The sequence below is a fragment of the Ciona intestinalis genome, chromosome 10 (genome assembly GCF_000224145.3).
Source record: "Ciona intestinalis chromosome 10, KH, whole genome shotgun sequence".
Lineage (NCBI taxonomy): Eukaryota > Metazoa > Chordata > Ascidiacea > Phlebobranchia > Cionidae > Ciona > Ciona intestinalis.
The window spans coordinates 3,970,115-3,984,629 of NC_020175.2; the positions used below are offsets into that span (position 1 = coordinate 3,970,115).

At 36.1% G+C, this 14,515-nt stretch overlaps 2 protein-coding genes and 1 long non-coding RNA gene across 3 annotated transcripts; all 3 read right to left on the bottom strand.

Moving 5' to 3' along the window:
- Positions 1-197: 197 nt before the first annotated feature.
- On the bottom strand, positions 198-4,150 carry LOC100179482 (stabilizer of axonemal microtubules 2). Its single transcript, XM_002130943.3, has 6 exons — positions 3,742-4,150; positions 2,613-2,783; positions 2,177-2,379; positions 1,752-1,855; positions 1,117-1,684; positions 198-1,036 (listed from the first exon to the last, which is right to left on the bottom strand). Exons 1-6 carry the CDS (start codon positions 3,756-3,758, stop codon positions 741-743), a joined length of 1,359 nt encoding a protein of 452 aa, XP_002130979.1. The 5' UTR covers positions 3,759-4,150; the 3' UTR covers positions 198-740.
- Positions 4,151-4,559: 409 nt separating this feature from the next.
- On the bottom strand, positions 4,560-11,792 carry LOC100181792 (SHC-transforming protein 1). The gene is made up of 11 exons (XM_002130889.4): positions 11,574-11,792; positions 10,950-11,020; positions 10,253-10,451; positions 9,346-9,451; positions 8,548-8,707; positions 8,101-8,260; positions 7,662-7,775; positions 6,905-6,965; positions 6,535-6,645; positions 5,991-6,223; positions 4,560-5,607 (listed from the first exon to the last, which is right to left on the bottom strand). The coding sequence occupies exons 1-11, from the start codon at positions 11,715-11,717 to the stop codon at positions 5,473-5,475; spliced, it is 1,494 nt and encodes a 497-aa protein (XP_002130925.1). The 5' UTR covers positions 11,718-11,792; the 3' UTR covers positions 4,560-5,472.
- A 725-nt stretch (positions 11,793-12,517) lies between these two features.
- LOC113474597 lies at positions 12,518-14,453 on the bottom strand. The gene is made up of 4 exons (XR_003396291.1): positions 14,018-14,453; positions 13,888-13,948; positions 13,798-13,832; positions 12,518-13,628 (listed from the first exon to the last, which is right to left on the bottom strand). It is a non-coding gene; the product is annotated as an uncharacterized LOC113474597 (long non-coding RNA).
- Positions 14,454-14,515: the final 62 nt, after the last annotated feature.

Sequence of the window (14,515 nt, forward strand, 5' to 3'; positions counted from 1 at the left end):
TTACTTCTGCATTACCTGAATTTCCCGCAAAACTTTTCTGTAAAACAAATTTACATGCGCGCTAAACCTTAACGCATAGAAATCACCTTAAAACTTTTTTGTTGGGGGTGAGTGAATAAACTGAAAAGTTTAACAGCAAATCTCAAATATATACGAGAGCAGTTTATTTCTGAACTTGCCTGACAAATTACGCGATGTTTCCAACATAAATTTATTGAGTTATTATACAGAATTAAATTGTAACAAATAATTTTAAAAACCTATATAGATATATATCGCTACAAAAGGTAAATCACCGCATATTCATCGGTGATTTGCATAATAAAAAATCTACATAGCGTTGTCAGCATTAAAAGGCTAACAACACGGCAGTTGCCACAGCAGTCGGCCCATGAAAATATTTTTTTATACAAAACGGGCAGAGTACATAAACAATAGGAGCCTTCTAAGATTACCCAAACAAGCAGCCAAATTACCCGATTGGTAAGCAATGCAGGTCAACCCAAGCGACGATTATTAAGCCCATCACATTATAACGTTGGTCAGTAACAGTGTTGTGAAACGCCACTCATTTGAGGCTGTACTGCATTTTGCTTGACGACCCAGAATGGGATGAGCGATTTTCGAAAACAAACTTGCCTAACTATAAACAATCCTGCGCACGTCTAAACCTATAGCGTAAATAAAGATTGTAAATATCTCAAAAATTCTTTTTGAGAAAAAGTGGAAAAGAAGTATTATTATGCTGCAGCTCGAATATACGCAGCGGTAGCTTCGGGGGTCATCCCTCTGGTCTTTTGTGTCATCATGCCAGTCTTCCTCCAAATATCTTCTTGTTGTTTCAGCCAATCCGGTGTTGGGTAGCGCTCGACTTCGCGCATGGATTTCGGGACGTAACTCACTTTGTAAATCGTTTTATCTTCGAGGGCAGAATCACTGAGGAAAGCTCGGTTGTCTGGTTTGCATGATCTGGCAGGTAGAGCACCGCTGTGTGTGATGAAGTGCTGACGGGCGGTGGATAGCCCTTCAAATCTCCCTGAGTATACAAAGACTTTAAGTGGATTTTCTGTAGGCAATGATAGCGTTTATTATATTCTATGAAATCAAAGAACTTACCAGTTTGCTGGATGGCCTCTGGACGAGGTTTACCAAGCGTTCTTGGGACGTTCCACTTCTTAAAGTCACTGCTGTAGTTTGTGACTCCTTCGAAGGGCATGACTTTACCTCTTCTTACGGCCGGGCGCTTTGCAGATGCGGGACGGCCATTCAGAGACCTGAAATCCAATCTTTGTGTGGAGAGAAGCTCCATATCGCCTTGTGGGCCCTGATACTTCAAAGGCTCTTTACGATAGGGACGCACGACGGGCCAGGCGACAAAACTGTCTCTGAATTCAGACGAAGACGCCAATGGATCTGTTGAAACGAAAGGTGCTTGCGATGGCCTCATGCTCTCTGCCGGGAGGGCTCTTGGTCCGGTGAAATCTTGCTTGAACGTGGTCTCGGAGTTCATGGGAACGGTAGGCGCGCAGTACTTCTCTTTTTCCCGCTGCAACCTTGGTTGTATCTGATGCGGTATGAAGCTCACCCGGTGAACTGTATGGCTTTCCAGCGGGACGTCGGACTGGAATGCTTTATCTGGCGGCCTCGCTGATTCTCGTGGTGGCGCGAAGCGGTGAATGTAGTCCTGGTAATAAAGCATTGGGAGCATTATAACTTGATTTGCACTAAAATTTTAAATACGAATGTCATACCTGTTGAAAAGTGGAAGTATTCTCCATTTTTACAACCGGCTTTTTGTAATCGTTGTCGGGACCCAACTTCACACGCGGAGGTATTGTCCAACGTTTAAAGTCGCCTGTGTTTTGTAAACAAACAATAACATCAGTTGGTTTATACAACATGAAGTATTCGGTACAATTCGTATAAGCGCGCTTAGCTAAATTTCAAAACAATTCTTCAGTGGTAAATTGATAAGGTGGAATGTCCTGGCCTTGGCCCGAAAACAACACAAAATTGTCAGCCATACATACATATCATAAAGTAAAAATCTCTCAACTTGTAAGCAGGTATGAGGGGTATTAAACAGAACACCCGTGTTATAACGACTTTCGCAATAAAGGGTAAATAATTACATTCATTCACAAGTATTGCATGTTTGGTGCTTTAATCTACTTACTAGCATAAGTAGGATGAGCTTCGAATTTTACCAGAGGCACACTTCTTGCCTCCGACCGTTTCGCTAGCTGAGCAGGACCTGTGTTATGACCCGGGTAGTCTTGTCTGTACATGCTTACACCCTCCATAGGCGTGCCTGGTGGGTTGTACACTTCTTTTGGGTGTGGCTCATGCTTTGAAAGTTGGTGTGGAATGTAATCAAGTCTGAAAAATATGGACACTGTCAAACGCAGGATAAAGAACAGAAATGCGTGTGGCCTATCGTCCTTTTTTCCCATGTTAAATTTTATTTTTAATTTCATTGTTTTTTTTTATTTAAATTTCTAGAAAAACAACGAAATTAAATTTTATTTCGTTTTTTTTTTGGGGGGGGGGGGGTTAGAGATTTCTTGGAAATTAACGAGTAAGGCAAGCAGTATTCAGATAAGACACTTTACCTAAAAGTTGTCTCGTCTGACACCTTTGCGTCCGATTTTCGCATTTCTTCAGCTGGTTTAAACGATTCTGTAGGAGGGACTCTATGTCGAACATATTCGTCAACATATTCTGTACCGCTGCCCGCTTGGTGGCCAAAGTTGAGAAAACCTGCCGGCCGAGGTCTGTGCCACCTGAGACAATATGAATGGTCTCTTATGGCCACTCAAAAGCAGAAAAGTGAATAATTGATGTAACTACGGCATTTAAACCAATACGATAATTAGGTCGCGCAATCTGTTATGCTAAAATATTCATACTAAAACCGTATATGTGACTGAAAACGAATGAAATGCGTCTACGATTCACGAAATGGCCCATTAACCAGCAACAACTTGGACGTTACAACAATACGTTAAATATAACTTTATGATGAATTCTTCATAGGCGGCCACTCAGTCCCCACTTAAAATTTCGCAGCAATTTATGAACTATTCAATTAGTTCTGCCAGAAATAGAAAAAAAAACTTGGTTTATCGGCCGTTCTTGGCGTGTCGTGTATTAAAATAAATTACTATACACTACACACCATAAAACACGGTACATGTTATCAAAACCGAACTATAAATAGTCTACGCAAGCAGGATAAATGCATTCTTATCGTTTAATTGAAATCGCGTGAAAGAGAAAACCAGAACACGGTATGTTGTTGTTGGAGCTTGGGGAAAGAGCTGTGTTATTAGTCTGGCGCTTTTGTGAAGACTTTAAAAACTGTTTACATTTGCTACATTAAATGAGGGGAGTATTGAATGGTACTGAAAGGAAATTGTGCTCGCTACACAAATGGGACGCTTGTATAAGCTGTTATACTAATATCTGAAGGTTATACAAGGGCGTTTGGCATCACGCGAGTTTGGGCAAAATAAATTGCCACTAAAAATGTATGAGAAATCGTTGTTTATGGCAAATTTGATATTTTAATGTATAGGTTACATGGTAATTAATTTCTACAGCAGTTTAGGATTAAATTATAAACATTTAAGCATATATACAATTCTAATATTTGGCCAGTAATAGCCTTTTTAAAGGAAGCCTAATGTAATGATTCAATTCCTAAAATTGTACAAAACCACACTTTGGTTAACTGCTTACCATTTTTGAGACTTCATCAGTACAGTATGTCAGTTACTGTTGTTGAACAAGTGTTTCTTAGATGCGAAGAAGTTTATTATTTCAAGTAAAAGAATCGTATAACTAAAAAAACGAAATCTGCTGATCCATAAGGCAATGATTAATCCAACGATATTGTAAAACTGCGCGTCTGAGACATCAAATACACCAAAAGTGATTGTACATGGCCAAAACACGAATCCGTATTGGTCAAAACCGTAAACACCTTTCAAATTTCCTGTAATATTCTTCATAAACTGCTAGAACTGTACAAACTAGCTATTCACAACAATTAGAACTACTGACAGGGTTTATTACACTGCATGACGACACAATCTCGACAAAAAGTTGTGTAAAATCCAACTAAATACAGCCATATGCTATCCAACCGCGCGTACGCTGTAACTATGAAGCTATTTGGTTGCCATGCGTTCTCTCCGCGCGCGCCGTCGATAAACAAACCGTTTCTTTATTTCTGACGTAGCCGCACGTTCGGGCAGCCTCTCTTTATAACTTCTATTATTCAGCCACAAAGAAAAAGGTGTTTAAAGAGAAAGGGGAACACGCGTAGAATTGTTCACTGGAGTCTCGAGCCCGAAATCGAACCTACACTGTTTAAAGGGGCGTTTAAATAGCCGCTCGCGATATTTTGACAACTTTAGGACATCTCCACAGTTGAACAAATATCCACACCCGAAAAAGGTATATAAAATATAACTGAAAAAAGACTAAACTTTTAAAAACAATGGACTATACCTACCAAAATACATTTTCTTGTACTATACATATGAACGTTCAAGCTGCTCGGTCGTGTACGTGTATTTACAAAGAGTTTAACGCACTGCACATAATACAACAAACCAAGAAAAACCACAACAGTTTAGTAATCCAAGTCATATGAATATTTTTACATTACTGATCCCTAAATTATAAGCATGTGCACTTCATTATTAATAGAATTCAGTAATGTATAATTACAAGACACATCCAATATTTTTCTTTGAAGGGTAAATTAAAATTGGGTATTTCGTTAAATAGAGATAATTTCTCTCTAGTTTATTAGGAAAGCAAAAAAGGAACTCCGAATTTGTGTACTCATATCAGATTGACATCAAAACTGGTGATCTATTTGCATTATACCTTCACAAAAAAGGTATAAATAATGATTGCAAAGTATTCAGATATAGTGTTATAGAGTGTTAGTTCAAGTTAATTTACAAAAAAAGATTATGCAAACATGATAACTTGCAAAAATTTCTAAAACATAGCAATATTTGGGTTATCAGAAAAACGATTGCTAGACAGTTAATAAAAACTTAAAACTCCAGTGTTCATTGCAAATGTTAACCATGTACATTGAATGCATAATTGTACAGTTAAAGCAGAAATTGGAAGCATTAAAATAGATGCAAAAAAACGGGTTGAAAACATAATCTACATTGGGCTAGCAATTTGTCTAAAATTTGAATAAAGAAGTTTGAAAATGAAGCTAAGAGCACTGGAACATGGTTGGAAGAGCAGCAGAATATTTCATTCGCAAAAAATGAAATGAAAATCATTTTCAAGAAAAAATGCCAATTTTGAGTACAATATGTACAGCGCAGTACCACACAATACTTAAGTATTTTCAAGTTTGAAAATAGTCGACCAGCATAATAATAATAATAAACAGAAAAAGAGGAATGAGAATAAAATAAAATTTACGCAAGCATTTTATCTTTCGATTTGTCTTGTGACAGGTTGCCTTAGCAACAAGACTGAACCAGAGGAAACTATGGGCAACGTATTGTCTCTATGGAACGAGATGAGGTGACTTACACTGTCAAACTGACGGTCTTTGGTACGAACCTGGTGACAAGAAAGACAAAACATAAACTTTTAATTATAATGACATTAGTTTATCATTAGTACCATGATATGCTTTTTAAACACCAAAGATACATTGTATTTAGGTGCCATTTATTTTAAGCTAATTTTAGAAAAAAGAATAATTATACGCAAAAAAGATGTTCTTTTATACTTATAAACCACTAAAATAATTAAAACATTTAACAAAGAGCTAATACTAATAAGAAATATATATTTGTAAAATTAATAAGAACTATACACAAATTTTCCCATAACTAATTAAAACATCCAAGAATTGGTTTTAATCAAGGAAACATTGTAACTGCGGTGTGACAGGTTACACTTGCAGAAAATAACTGCCATGCATACAAACAAGTTCTTACCACTCCATTGGGGTCAACAAGTAAAAGGTGTTTATACTGTCCGTCTTGTACCCCGCTCAGTACAAACTGTCCTTTAGTTGTTGTTGATTCACGGACGAGGAAATCGCCATCGTGGGAGAGGAGTTGCTCAGCTTCCTTGCGTGTCACATGACCATGGAACCAGGGTTTTGATTGGAGGGCGTTGGTGGCAGAGGTGGGCGTGGCAGGTGGGTTGAGGGTGTTTGCAAAAGGTCCTGGAAAAAGTTAGAAAATAGTTTGGCACAGCAGTTACAGTGGCTGTCTATAGCAAGGAGGTAAAAGGTTAAAACTGCTCCCATTAGATATAAGATATAACCCCAAAAGTTACAAAAGTGGTAACTCGTAAGCAGGTACAAGTTGCATAAAAAACAGAACACCTACATTAAAACAATCGTTACCCTGCAGTATTAGGTTAAATAGGTTACATTTATGATTACAAAATCACCCTAAAAAAATTTTCAACAAAATTGAAGGCTTTGAAAATTAAACAAGAATTTTTTGGGTAAATAAACAAAATAAGACTCACGCATGTCAAATGCATCCACAGATGGGCGCTTTTGATTGGTTGGCGTATGTTCACGTGACACGCCTATGGCAGCTGCAATGGCAAGGGCACCACCTCCACCAGATGATAGTTCTGTAAAGTAGAACATATAATATAGTAAGGTGGGGAAAGATGGGACACCTTTTCATGCTATTTTCTCTGCACATTTGGTAGTAAACAAAGAACTTTTAAAAAATTATAAAACTGTATGCTGACAACTCCCATAGAGCGTTGTTAATTCTTTAAAACAAAAACAACATTGCATAAAAATTATTTTTTTAGAAGAATGTTTATCCGAAATTAGAATCATTAAAAGAATAAATTATCTTTAAAATAAACATCAATACTTTACCATGTGACATAACTGGAGTTGGCTGTGGGCTTGCCATTGGACGGACAGAAGCTGGTGTTGCCTATTTAATAAAACAATTGTTGAAATAAAGGAGTTTTTTAAGTAAATGGCAGCACTGGCTTGTTTATTTAGAAAGCAAATAAATCGATAGCGGTTGGAAGAAATGAAAATTTTCTCAAATTTGTTTATTATTTTAGCATTCTACAAAGCTGGTTTGAGATACTTTGCATTTAAGCAGATAGATGTAATAAAGTGGTCATTTCAAATTTTTAAAAACCAATAAATCAAATAAATTTTTGTTTAGTGGAAACCGATTTTAAATTAAGATTGTAAGAATCCTTTACATAATTTATAAAACCCTTTCCACCCACAATGGTAATTAAAAATCAATATTGTTTAATTCCTAATTGGATTACTGATGTGCTTACTAAAAAGACAATATGCACAGTAAGCTACAAAAATGCCCACAAATAAAAGCTGTTGTAAATGCCAACACTATTTTACTTTATATAGTAGAGCTGGCCATAGTTGCCAAACATTTTTAAATACAGGGAAAATTAGACGCACACACCTACAAATCTAACTCTTTGGTTATAATGTTTAATGACTTATGCAGTGTACAACACTCCATAACAGGTCGCACACCCTGTTATCCCTGGTTTGATGCCTATGCTGCTGACATTTTCTCTAGCACCCTAGCATTCTGTCCATTGTTACAAAGCACTTATTAATGTTGAATCACAGACAAAATAACTACCTCTTGTCCATGTGGCATGACGCAGGTGTTCACATAATTGTGATCTTCGAAATTGCGAGGAGTTCTACGTGGGGTGGGAGTGGAAAGTGTGGGGGTTGGGGCAGAACACTCGCTCTGAAAATAATTGAGTGATATATTTCAGGTTTTAAAGAGATATTTTGGTAATTGTTTTCTTTATGCGATCTTAAGGGATGGACTTTTTGTCTGCCTTACTGCTTTCACACAAATAGCTTTTTCACACCATATCGACATCAATATATATATACGTTTCTGCCAAGCAAATGTATACTTGCATTTTGACTCTTCCCGCTCAAAATTTGTCCTAAATGACTTTTTGAAGTTGTGATCCTTTTTTATGCATAATAATTGTTAGTTTAGATTTTTAAAAAGTGAAAATCACAAGCAAAAACTTATAATACATTTCCAACCAACAGCTCACCTGCATTCCATTATTAATATATTCTTGTGAGTTATGGTGGTTGGGGTAAACCACTGCTCCTTCATCTATTTTTGATCCGTCATCCAATCTCTTCAGACCAGATTCAGGGGCTAATTTTCCTGGAATCTCGTTGTAATATTCAGGTTCATCGTCCCCCCATCTTACAAATAAAAAATAAAATATTATATTATACATCCGGGAAAATATTGACTATTTTTTAAATATTAATAAGTAAACATGGCATACATACATAGGGGCCAAACATAGAAAGGCAGGACTATCCTAAACTTTTCTGCACTGCATTAATCAGTGAACATTACAAACAGTAAGTTATATTTGTTTAACAAATATACATCGAACTATCCCCGCCTCCCCAGCATTTTAAAAGTGTAACACCTAGACCTACGTATAAAACAGCGCACATCTCATGCCCAAACAAAAGTAAACCTTGATTTTCCATCGTGGAATAGAGGTTCGGTACGGTCTGGTGGGGTGACTGCTTTCGGCGGATTCTTTAAATATTCTTTGAATCTGAGTTCGAATGCTTGCCCGATTGTGTTTATTACGTCCTGGGCTAAACCATCTGTGCACTTGAGCACATGACAGGCTGTAAGTTTATAAAAATAGGATTAGTAACCTGCTTTTATTTGCATAGCCTTACGCCATACAGGCCTATGTACATAAAAATAACAAGTTTCAAATCAGGTACTGAGGTACACAAGCGGGATAATGTTTAAGAGTTGAAACTAGATCATTTGTAACTACTGCGCTTGTTATGTAAACAGAAACTTAAACCAATAACTACCAATTAGCCCAATGACAATAAAAGGCTAAAAAGTGGATTTATTTTGTGTGCAACAACTAGTAAAAACATTATAAATTTACATTATACAATATATATATGATTTAAATTTATACTGTAAAAGACTAAAAGGTGGGTTTATTTTGTGTGCAATACATTAAAAAAAATAACATTACAAATTTGCATTATACAATCTTATTATATATATATATAATTTAAACTTATACTATGATATAGCATTACAGAACTAGGTTGATGGTTAAGTTGTTTACCAAAACTGTCAAAGATTGCTACTTACTCATTCATAACTCATTTTGTAAACAGATAGTGACATAACTCAGCAATGAGCCATTAATCTCTGGCACCATTTCTTCAGTAAATCGTTATCTTATTTTAATTAAACCTAATATACACGGCTGGATCTAGACAGCAGTATCACGTACCTCTGCTATTAATTGGATCCTTGGCTACATAGGCAACATAATCAATAGTATCTGGGTCTCCACCAGAAGCAAATGATATTGATTGCATTTGATGGTTGGCAATAAACTAAAGGGAAATGGAAATTGAGGTTTATGGGATGGTATAGAAAATTTGACTACTGGTTTTTATATATTCATAAGAAAATTTCTTGGAAATTAATAGGAATATTTTAATGTTAATATATATAATTAAATACAATATATTAAAAAGCTCAATTTCTATCTGTTCCAAATGTCAAGTATTGTTTTAACTATAAAATGTGCATTATATATAATATATCCATTGAAAAATTTTAGAAACAAAAAATCATGTTCTGTGTTTTTATTACAACATTATAAGTTATAACCAACCCAATTCCTTACTATGAAGTATTGACACATTGTATAACTTTTTATACAGGCCACTGTGTGGCTGTGTGGGTACAAACACAAGCATGAGTCAATAAGTTTCAATATACACTGCATAGTACACAGCAACACACACATGTTGTTAAGAGTCATTCTAAAATCAACGTAATACTTCAGACTGCTCCAATAAAAAGTCACTCTATAGTAGAAATGTCATGTTTTGTCATTTTTTGTCATCAATTCCGAGGTGATATTGTTGAAATAAAGTTAAAACTAAGGTCATCAAACATAGGGAATCTTAATAATTAATGCGGCGAATTGCGAATACAATACTTTAGCTCTGCTTTTTGCATAGACAATGAACAGTAGGGTAAACTCGGTTTGTAATTAAAACTGGAGTGCTAAAATAGGCTAAAAACTGTAATGTCACCCTTGTTTTAAAAGTAGGGGAGCACTTTATGCAGCTCTACAGTACCCCAATGGTCTACAGCTAACAATCTAATAAAACACGTTTTCTAACCTGCCCTGTGTTGGAAACCACCAAGGTAAGACTAGCAGTTGAAATTGTCAGATTTATGAAGGATTGGGAAAATTTTAGGTTTGGTCTTTCACCCAAAATTCTTGTCACATCTTTAGGAGGTTTCTTTCTTCCACTTCTGTTCGCTGCTGGAGGAAGAGGAGACATCCCGGTGGAGGCAAGTACTCTCCAAATTGCCTCTCTAAGTTGAAAAACAATATTGTATTAAAAATCTGGGTTAGAACACAAGATTACTTATGTATTAAAAAATTAGGCATTTCGAAAGCCACCCTCAGAAGACAATTTGACATTATTTGGGAAAAATGTAGAAAACTATCAAAAAACCCTAACTGAATTCTTACTTTTCTGATATACAAAAAACATTACAGCAACAAAATTAAATGTGAAAACAGTTACACAACTTTTTTGATTGGAGGAGACATGAAACCTACCTCTTTTTATTTAATTGTATTTTGTAACAGCCATATAATTTTACAACTAATAAGCAAATATCTTAATAAAAACTCAATTGAATTCATAAAACTGTCGTGGTAAACATCAAACGAATTGCTCTCATTAAAAGAACTGTAGACTACATTGTCGTTTCTTAACTATTATATCAAACTTGTTCCAAAAAAAACAAACTTCAATATGAGCTATATATACATAGAAAATGCATAATTAGCAAAAATTTTCTCACTTTGTTGCCAATGTTCTCATATCAAAGTCCAAAGTCCTCATACTCTGTCTCACTTCCACACATCCAAGATACTAAAAAAAGCAATTTAATTTCATTATTGACATTCGTGTGTAATAACAAACTATTACCCTTTTTGAATAGTGAAATGTTTATGCAAATAGCGATGCGCATGAAGTTGTTATTTGGTAACTAATTTGCTAATCGTGTTATTTAACTTATTTTACATGGTTATCAGTTTATGTGTGTATCAACATTGAGTTAGCTTATTTAAGCTCAAGATTGTTAAACCATGTTTATAAGATAATTTCTGATACTTTATGATGCTATTACCAACTTAAAACTGTAAAATTGATACCCAAAGAAGATTAGTCTCTTGAAAATGAAACTGTTCTTTGTTTACCGTGCCACTAGCGGTTCGGCCGTTATGCACGTAACACACAGATTAAGCATTAAAGCATGTTCTTATTTATTACAAATAAAACTGGGCATTTTTAATAACCAACACTCAATGATAAAGAATTTCTATATTCAACAGAATTTCAATATTCAACGTAAACCCCTATGTCAGCTATAAAAGCATTAAAAAGCTTAGTCTTATAGTACTACATTAACATGGTAATATACCTGTACTGAATAGACCACCCCAGGTCCCATTACAGAGCTATCTGGATGCAGCCACCCTCTTTGGGGCTTATTCACAAAACTTCCTGATTTTCTCCATTCATTAGTTTGGTCCCCCTCGACCAGTTTTTTATTTCTTCGCATCATAAGTCAAGTTCTATTATGGTACTGTAAAAACTGGCAGTTTAGTAAACGGTATGTCGTTTCCGGATGGAAAAATGCTGCCCTTTACGGCGAAAGGAACGCAAATATTATAGTTGTATACGTTGTAAACAAAGGACTATAAACTGTTCTATTTCCTTCTTTCACGCTATTCAAATTCATTCGTGTGGTAAGTCTAAGAGTTACAACACAACATGACTAACTGCTTAGCTATTTCATTTCTCCGGTTGAACGCGCGCGCCTGTTCTTATCAAAGCGGGGTGTTGGGCTAGAAAATATGGAAAGAAGGCAAAACCATAGAATGTTCAGCATTCTATGGTCAAAATTCAAATTACACGAAAAGTGCAGGGGGAAATAAGCCATTTAAAAATTCTAACCACTCTCATGCTTATAGACATTTCCAAATGAAAGTTTTAGACGCCTACAGGCTAAGTATGAACAAGAATATGAAGTATATGCACAAACCTCTGCTGCCACCGTGCGGATTGAATTATTTATACAAACGACCGCAAGTTTGCTAAACACACAGTACAACAGCAATAATACCAGCTTTAAATTTATTTTGATTCGCAGACAATGAAAAAATGCAATGTTGAAAAATACGATACTAAATTTAAGGTATCGCCCGCTCAAAAGCATTTGGAAATCACGCTTTTAAATGAAATGACTTCTGTAAAATAAAAATAGGATTAAAATACCTTCATAGTTTATCTGGCTGGCGTTGGTGAAAAGCCACTACGGCACGACAAGCCCCCAGCCAATGGTAGTGGGTTTCTACTCAGGTGAGAAACCCTTGCGGGATGTTACTGTCCACGCAGGTTAAAGAAACCCCCATAGACAAAAATAATACAACGAAGGCACATTAGAAAATGTGCACAACAAAAAACACACCAACAAAAAGACAAAAATAGTACAACGAGTGCAGCGACATACATGTGCCAAACATGCAACAAACCTAACAGCTCAATCATACAAAAAGGGACATAGTCAAAAGTTAATAAACGCGAACATAATCATTGAAACATCTACAAACAAAATATGGTTCAAATCCTAAAGAATAATCATCTGAAGTGTGTACACCATATTGAATGTTTGACCACAAGGAGTCGAAAACAACAACAGCTCCGTATGTTCCAATCAAAGGGTAAGTCGACATGTTGGTACCGCGATACTCTAGTCGTATCTTCACGCTGTATAATAACGTCCGGATGTTACGCACCGCAACGACTGCTACGAAACTGCATCAGGTTGTTACGAACCGCATTGACAGTGACCTAAATATCTAGCGTAGCATCACTGGCGGCGACGCCCACGCAACAACCTGACCGTGACGTAACTCAATCGAAACTGACGTAACCGCATCGAACGCAGGGTCAGGACAATGCTCTGACCCACCGTAACGACGTCGTAGCGTAACTGTGACGTGGCCATCGTCCCAATCACGCTACATGACGTTTTAATATAAAGTTATAGTAGTTTTGTTTTATCGGGATGGGGTATAGTTTAAATTATGAACTTTAATTATGCGCATATTATACTGCGTGTTAATATTGCTCGAGTATTTGTGTAGCAAGACAGCGTTCTCACCAATCGATCAGAAAAATGCAGAATCGCCGAAGGATTCGACCTTTGTAGAGGAAGTACCCAATAGAGTGTACAACAACAAAATCCGATTCAGCAAGATATTCGTCATAGTTTCGTTGCATATATTTCATAGACATGCAAAATGCACTAAAGTAGTGACTGACTAAAAATAGCTGGCAACATTAGACCCAGCAGAACAAGAATACAGCAGCGCAGACAAGACACACATACAACACACGACTCATACTTATAATATATACGTAAACCTCAAACCGTGTATCCCTTTTATGTCGTCTTCGTCTTTGTTTTTCGCTGGCAAAACAAACGTAATAATTACGTCATATTGCATACTCAAATGAGCTATATCTTTCCAACTGTTAACAATAAATTTATTGATTTTTTTATTATTACTGTAGTCGGAAATAGATTTCAAGTTCTTTTTGAGTTTTTCACCAAATAATATAATGATAATATACAATACCTTGCGCTTTTCTTCGGCAGCTTTATTTGACTTTTCTGCAAGAATATAATCGTTTGAGTCTGTGTATATTATTACGTCATTTATAATTACCTTCATTCTTCTTCCGTGCCACATGGCCCGCTTGATTCTCTGTGACGTCACATACCATATTCTAAAAATATCGAACATTTTTAAACGGGTATTTGTAAGCAATACGGATTAATAAAAGAAATGAACTTACGAAGTGGGTTCTTCTGTTGCGTCATCACCACTTCGTAACGTCACATCATCGATGTTTCTAGAAAAGAGCTTATGTACGTAATAATGCCAACTGTGATTTATACGTTACCAATTCGTTGATCTTCTTGCTTCGCGCTCATAGGGCAAATTTAATTAGAATATACAAGTAATGTGCCTTGCGTCGACGCAAAACGCGCATGGGGCCCCATGATAAAAATCGCGAAACGCATACGTAGAACAAACCGTATTGTGACGTCAAGGGCGAGTGTTGACCAGCAGCGATGACCTAACTATGACGTAACAATATTAGCGAAAGCGACGCGGTAACTACAGGAGGTTATTCAAAGCGATAGTAGCGATTGTGACGTAATTTCCTATATTATGACGTGATAAACAACCGTTGCGCGGAATTAAAGTATATTCAACCTAAGGCACAATAATAATATAATAATATTTAAACAATTTAATAACAATGATAACAATAGTTAAATAATAAAAT

Excerpts from the sequence above, each read along its gene's own strand:
- LOC100179482 (XM_002130943.3), bottom strand. Across the intron at positions 1,856-2,176 it reads AGCTCATCCTACTTATGCTA|GCGACTTTAAACGTTGGACA; the intron begins GTAAGTAGATTA and ends TACAAAACACAG. Across the intron at positions 1,685-1,751 it reads ATACTTCCACTTTTCAACAG|GACTACATTCACCGCTTCGC; the intron begins GTATGACATTCG and ends CTTTATTACCAG.
- LOC100181792 (XM_002130889.4), bottom strand. The coding sequence starts at position 11,717 with ATGATGCGAAGAAATAAAAAACTGGTCGAGGGGGACCAAACTAATGAA. Across the intron at positions 11,021-11,573 it reads GGGTGGTCTATTCAGTACAG|TATCTTGGATGTGTGGAAGT; the intron begins GTATATTACCAT and ends TGCTTTTTTTAG. Across the intron at positions 9,452-10,252 it reads TGGTTTCCAACACAGGGCAG|TTTATTGCCAACCATCAAAT; the intron begins GTTAGAAAACGT and ends ATTTCCCTTTAG.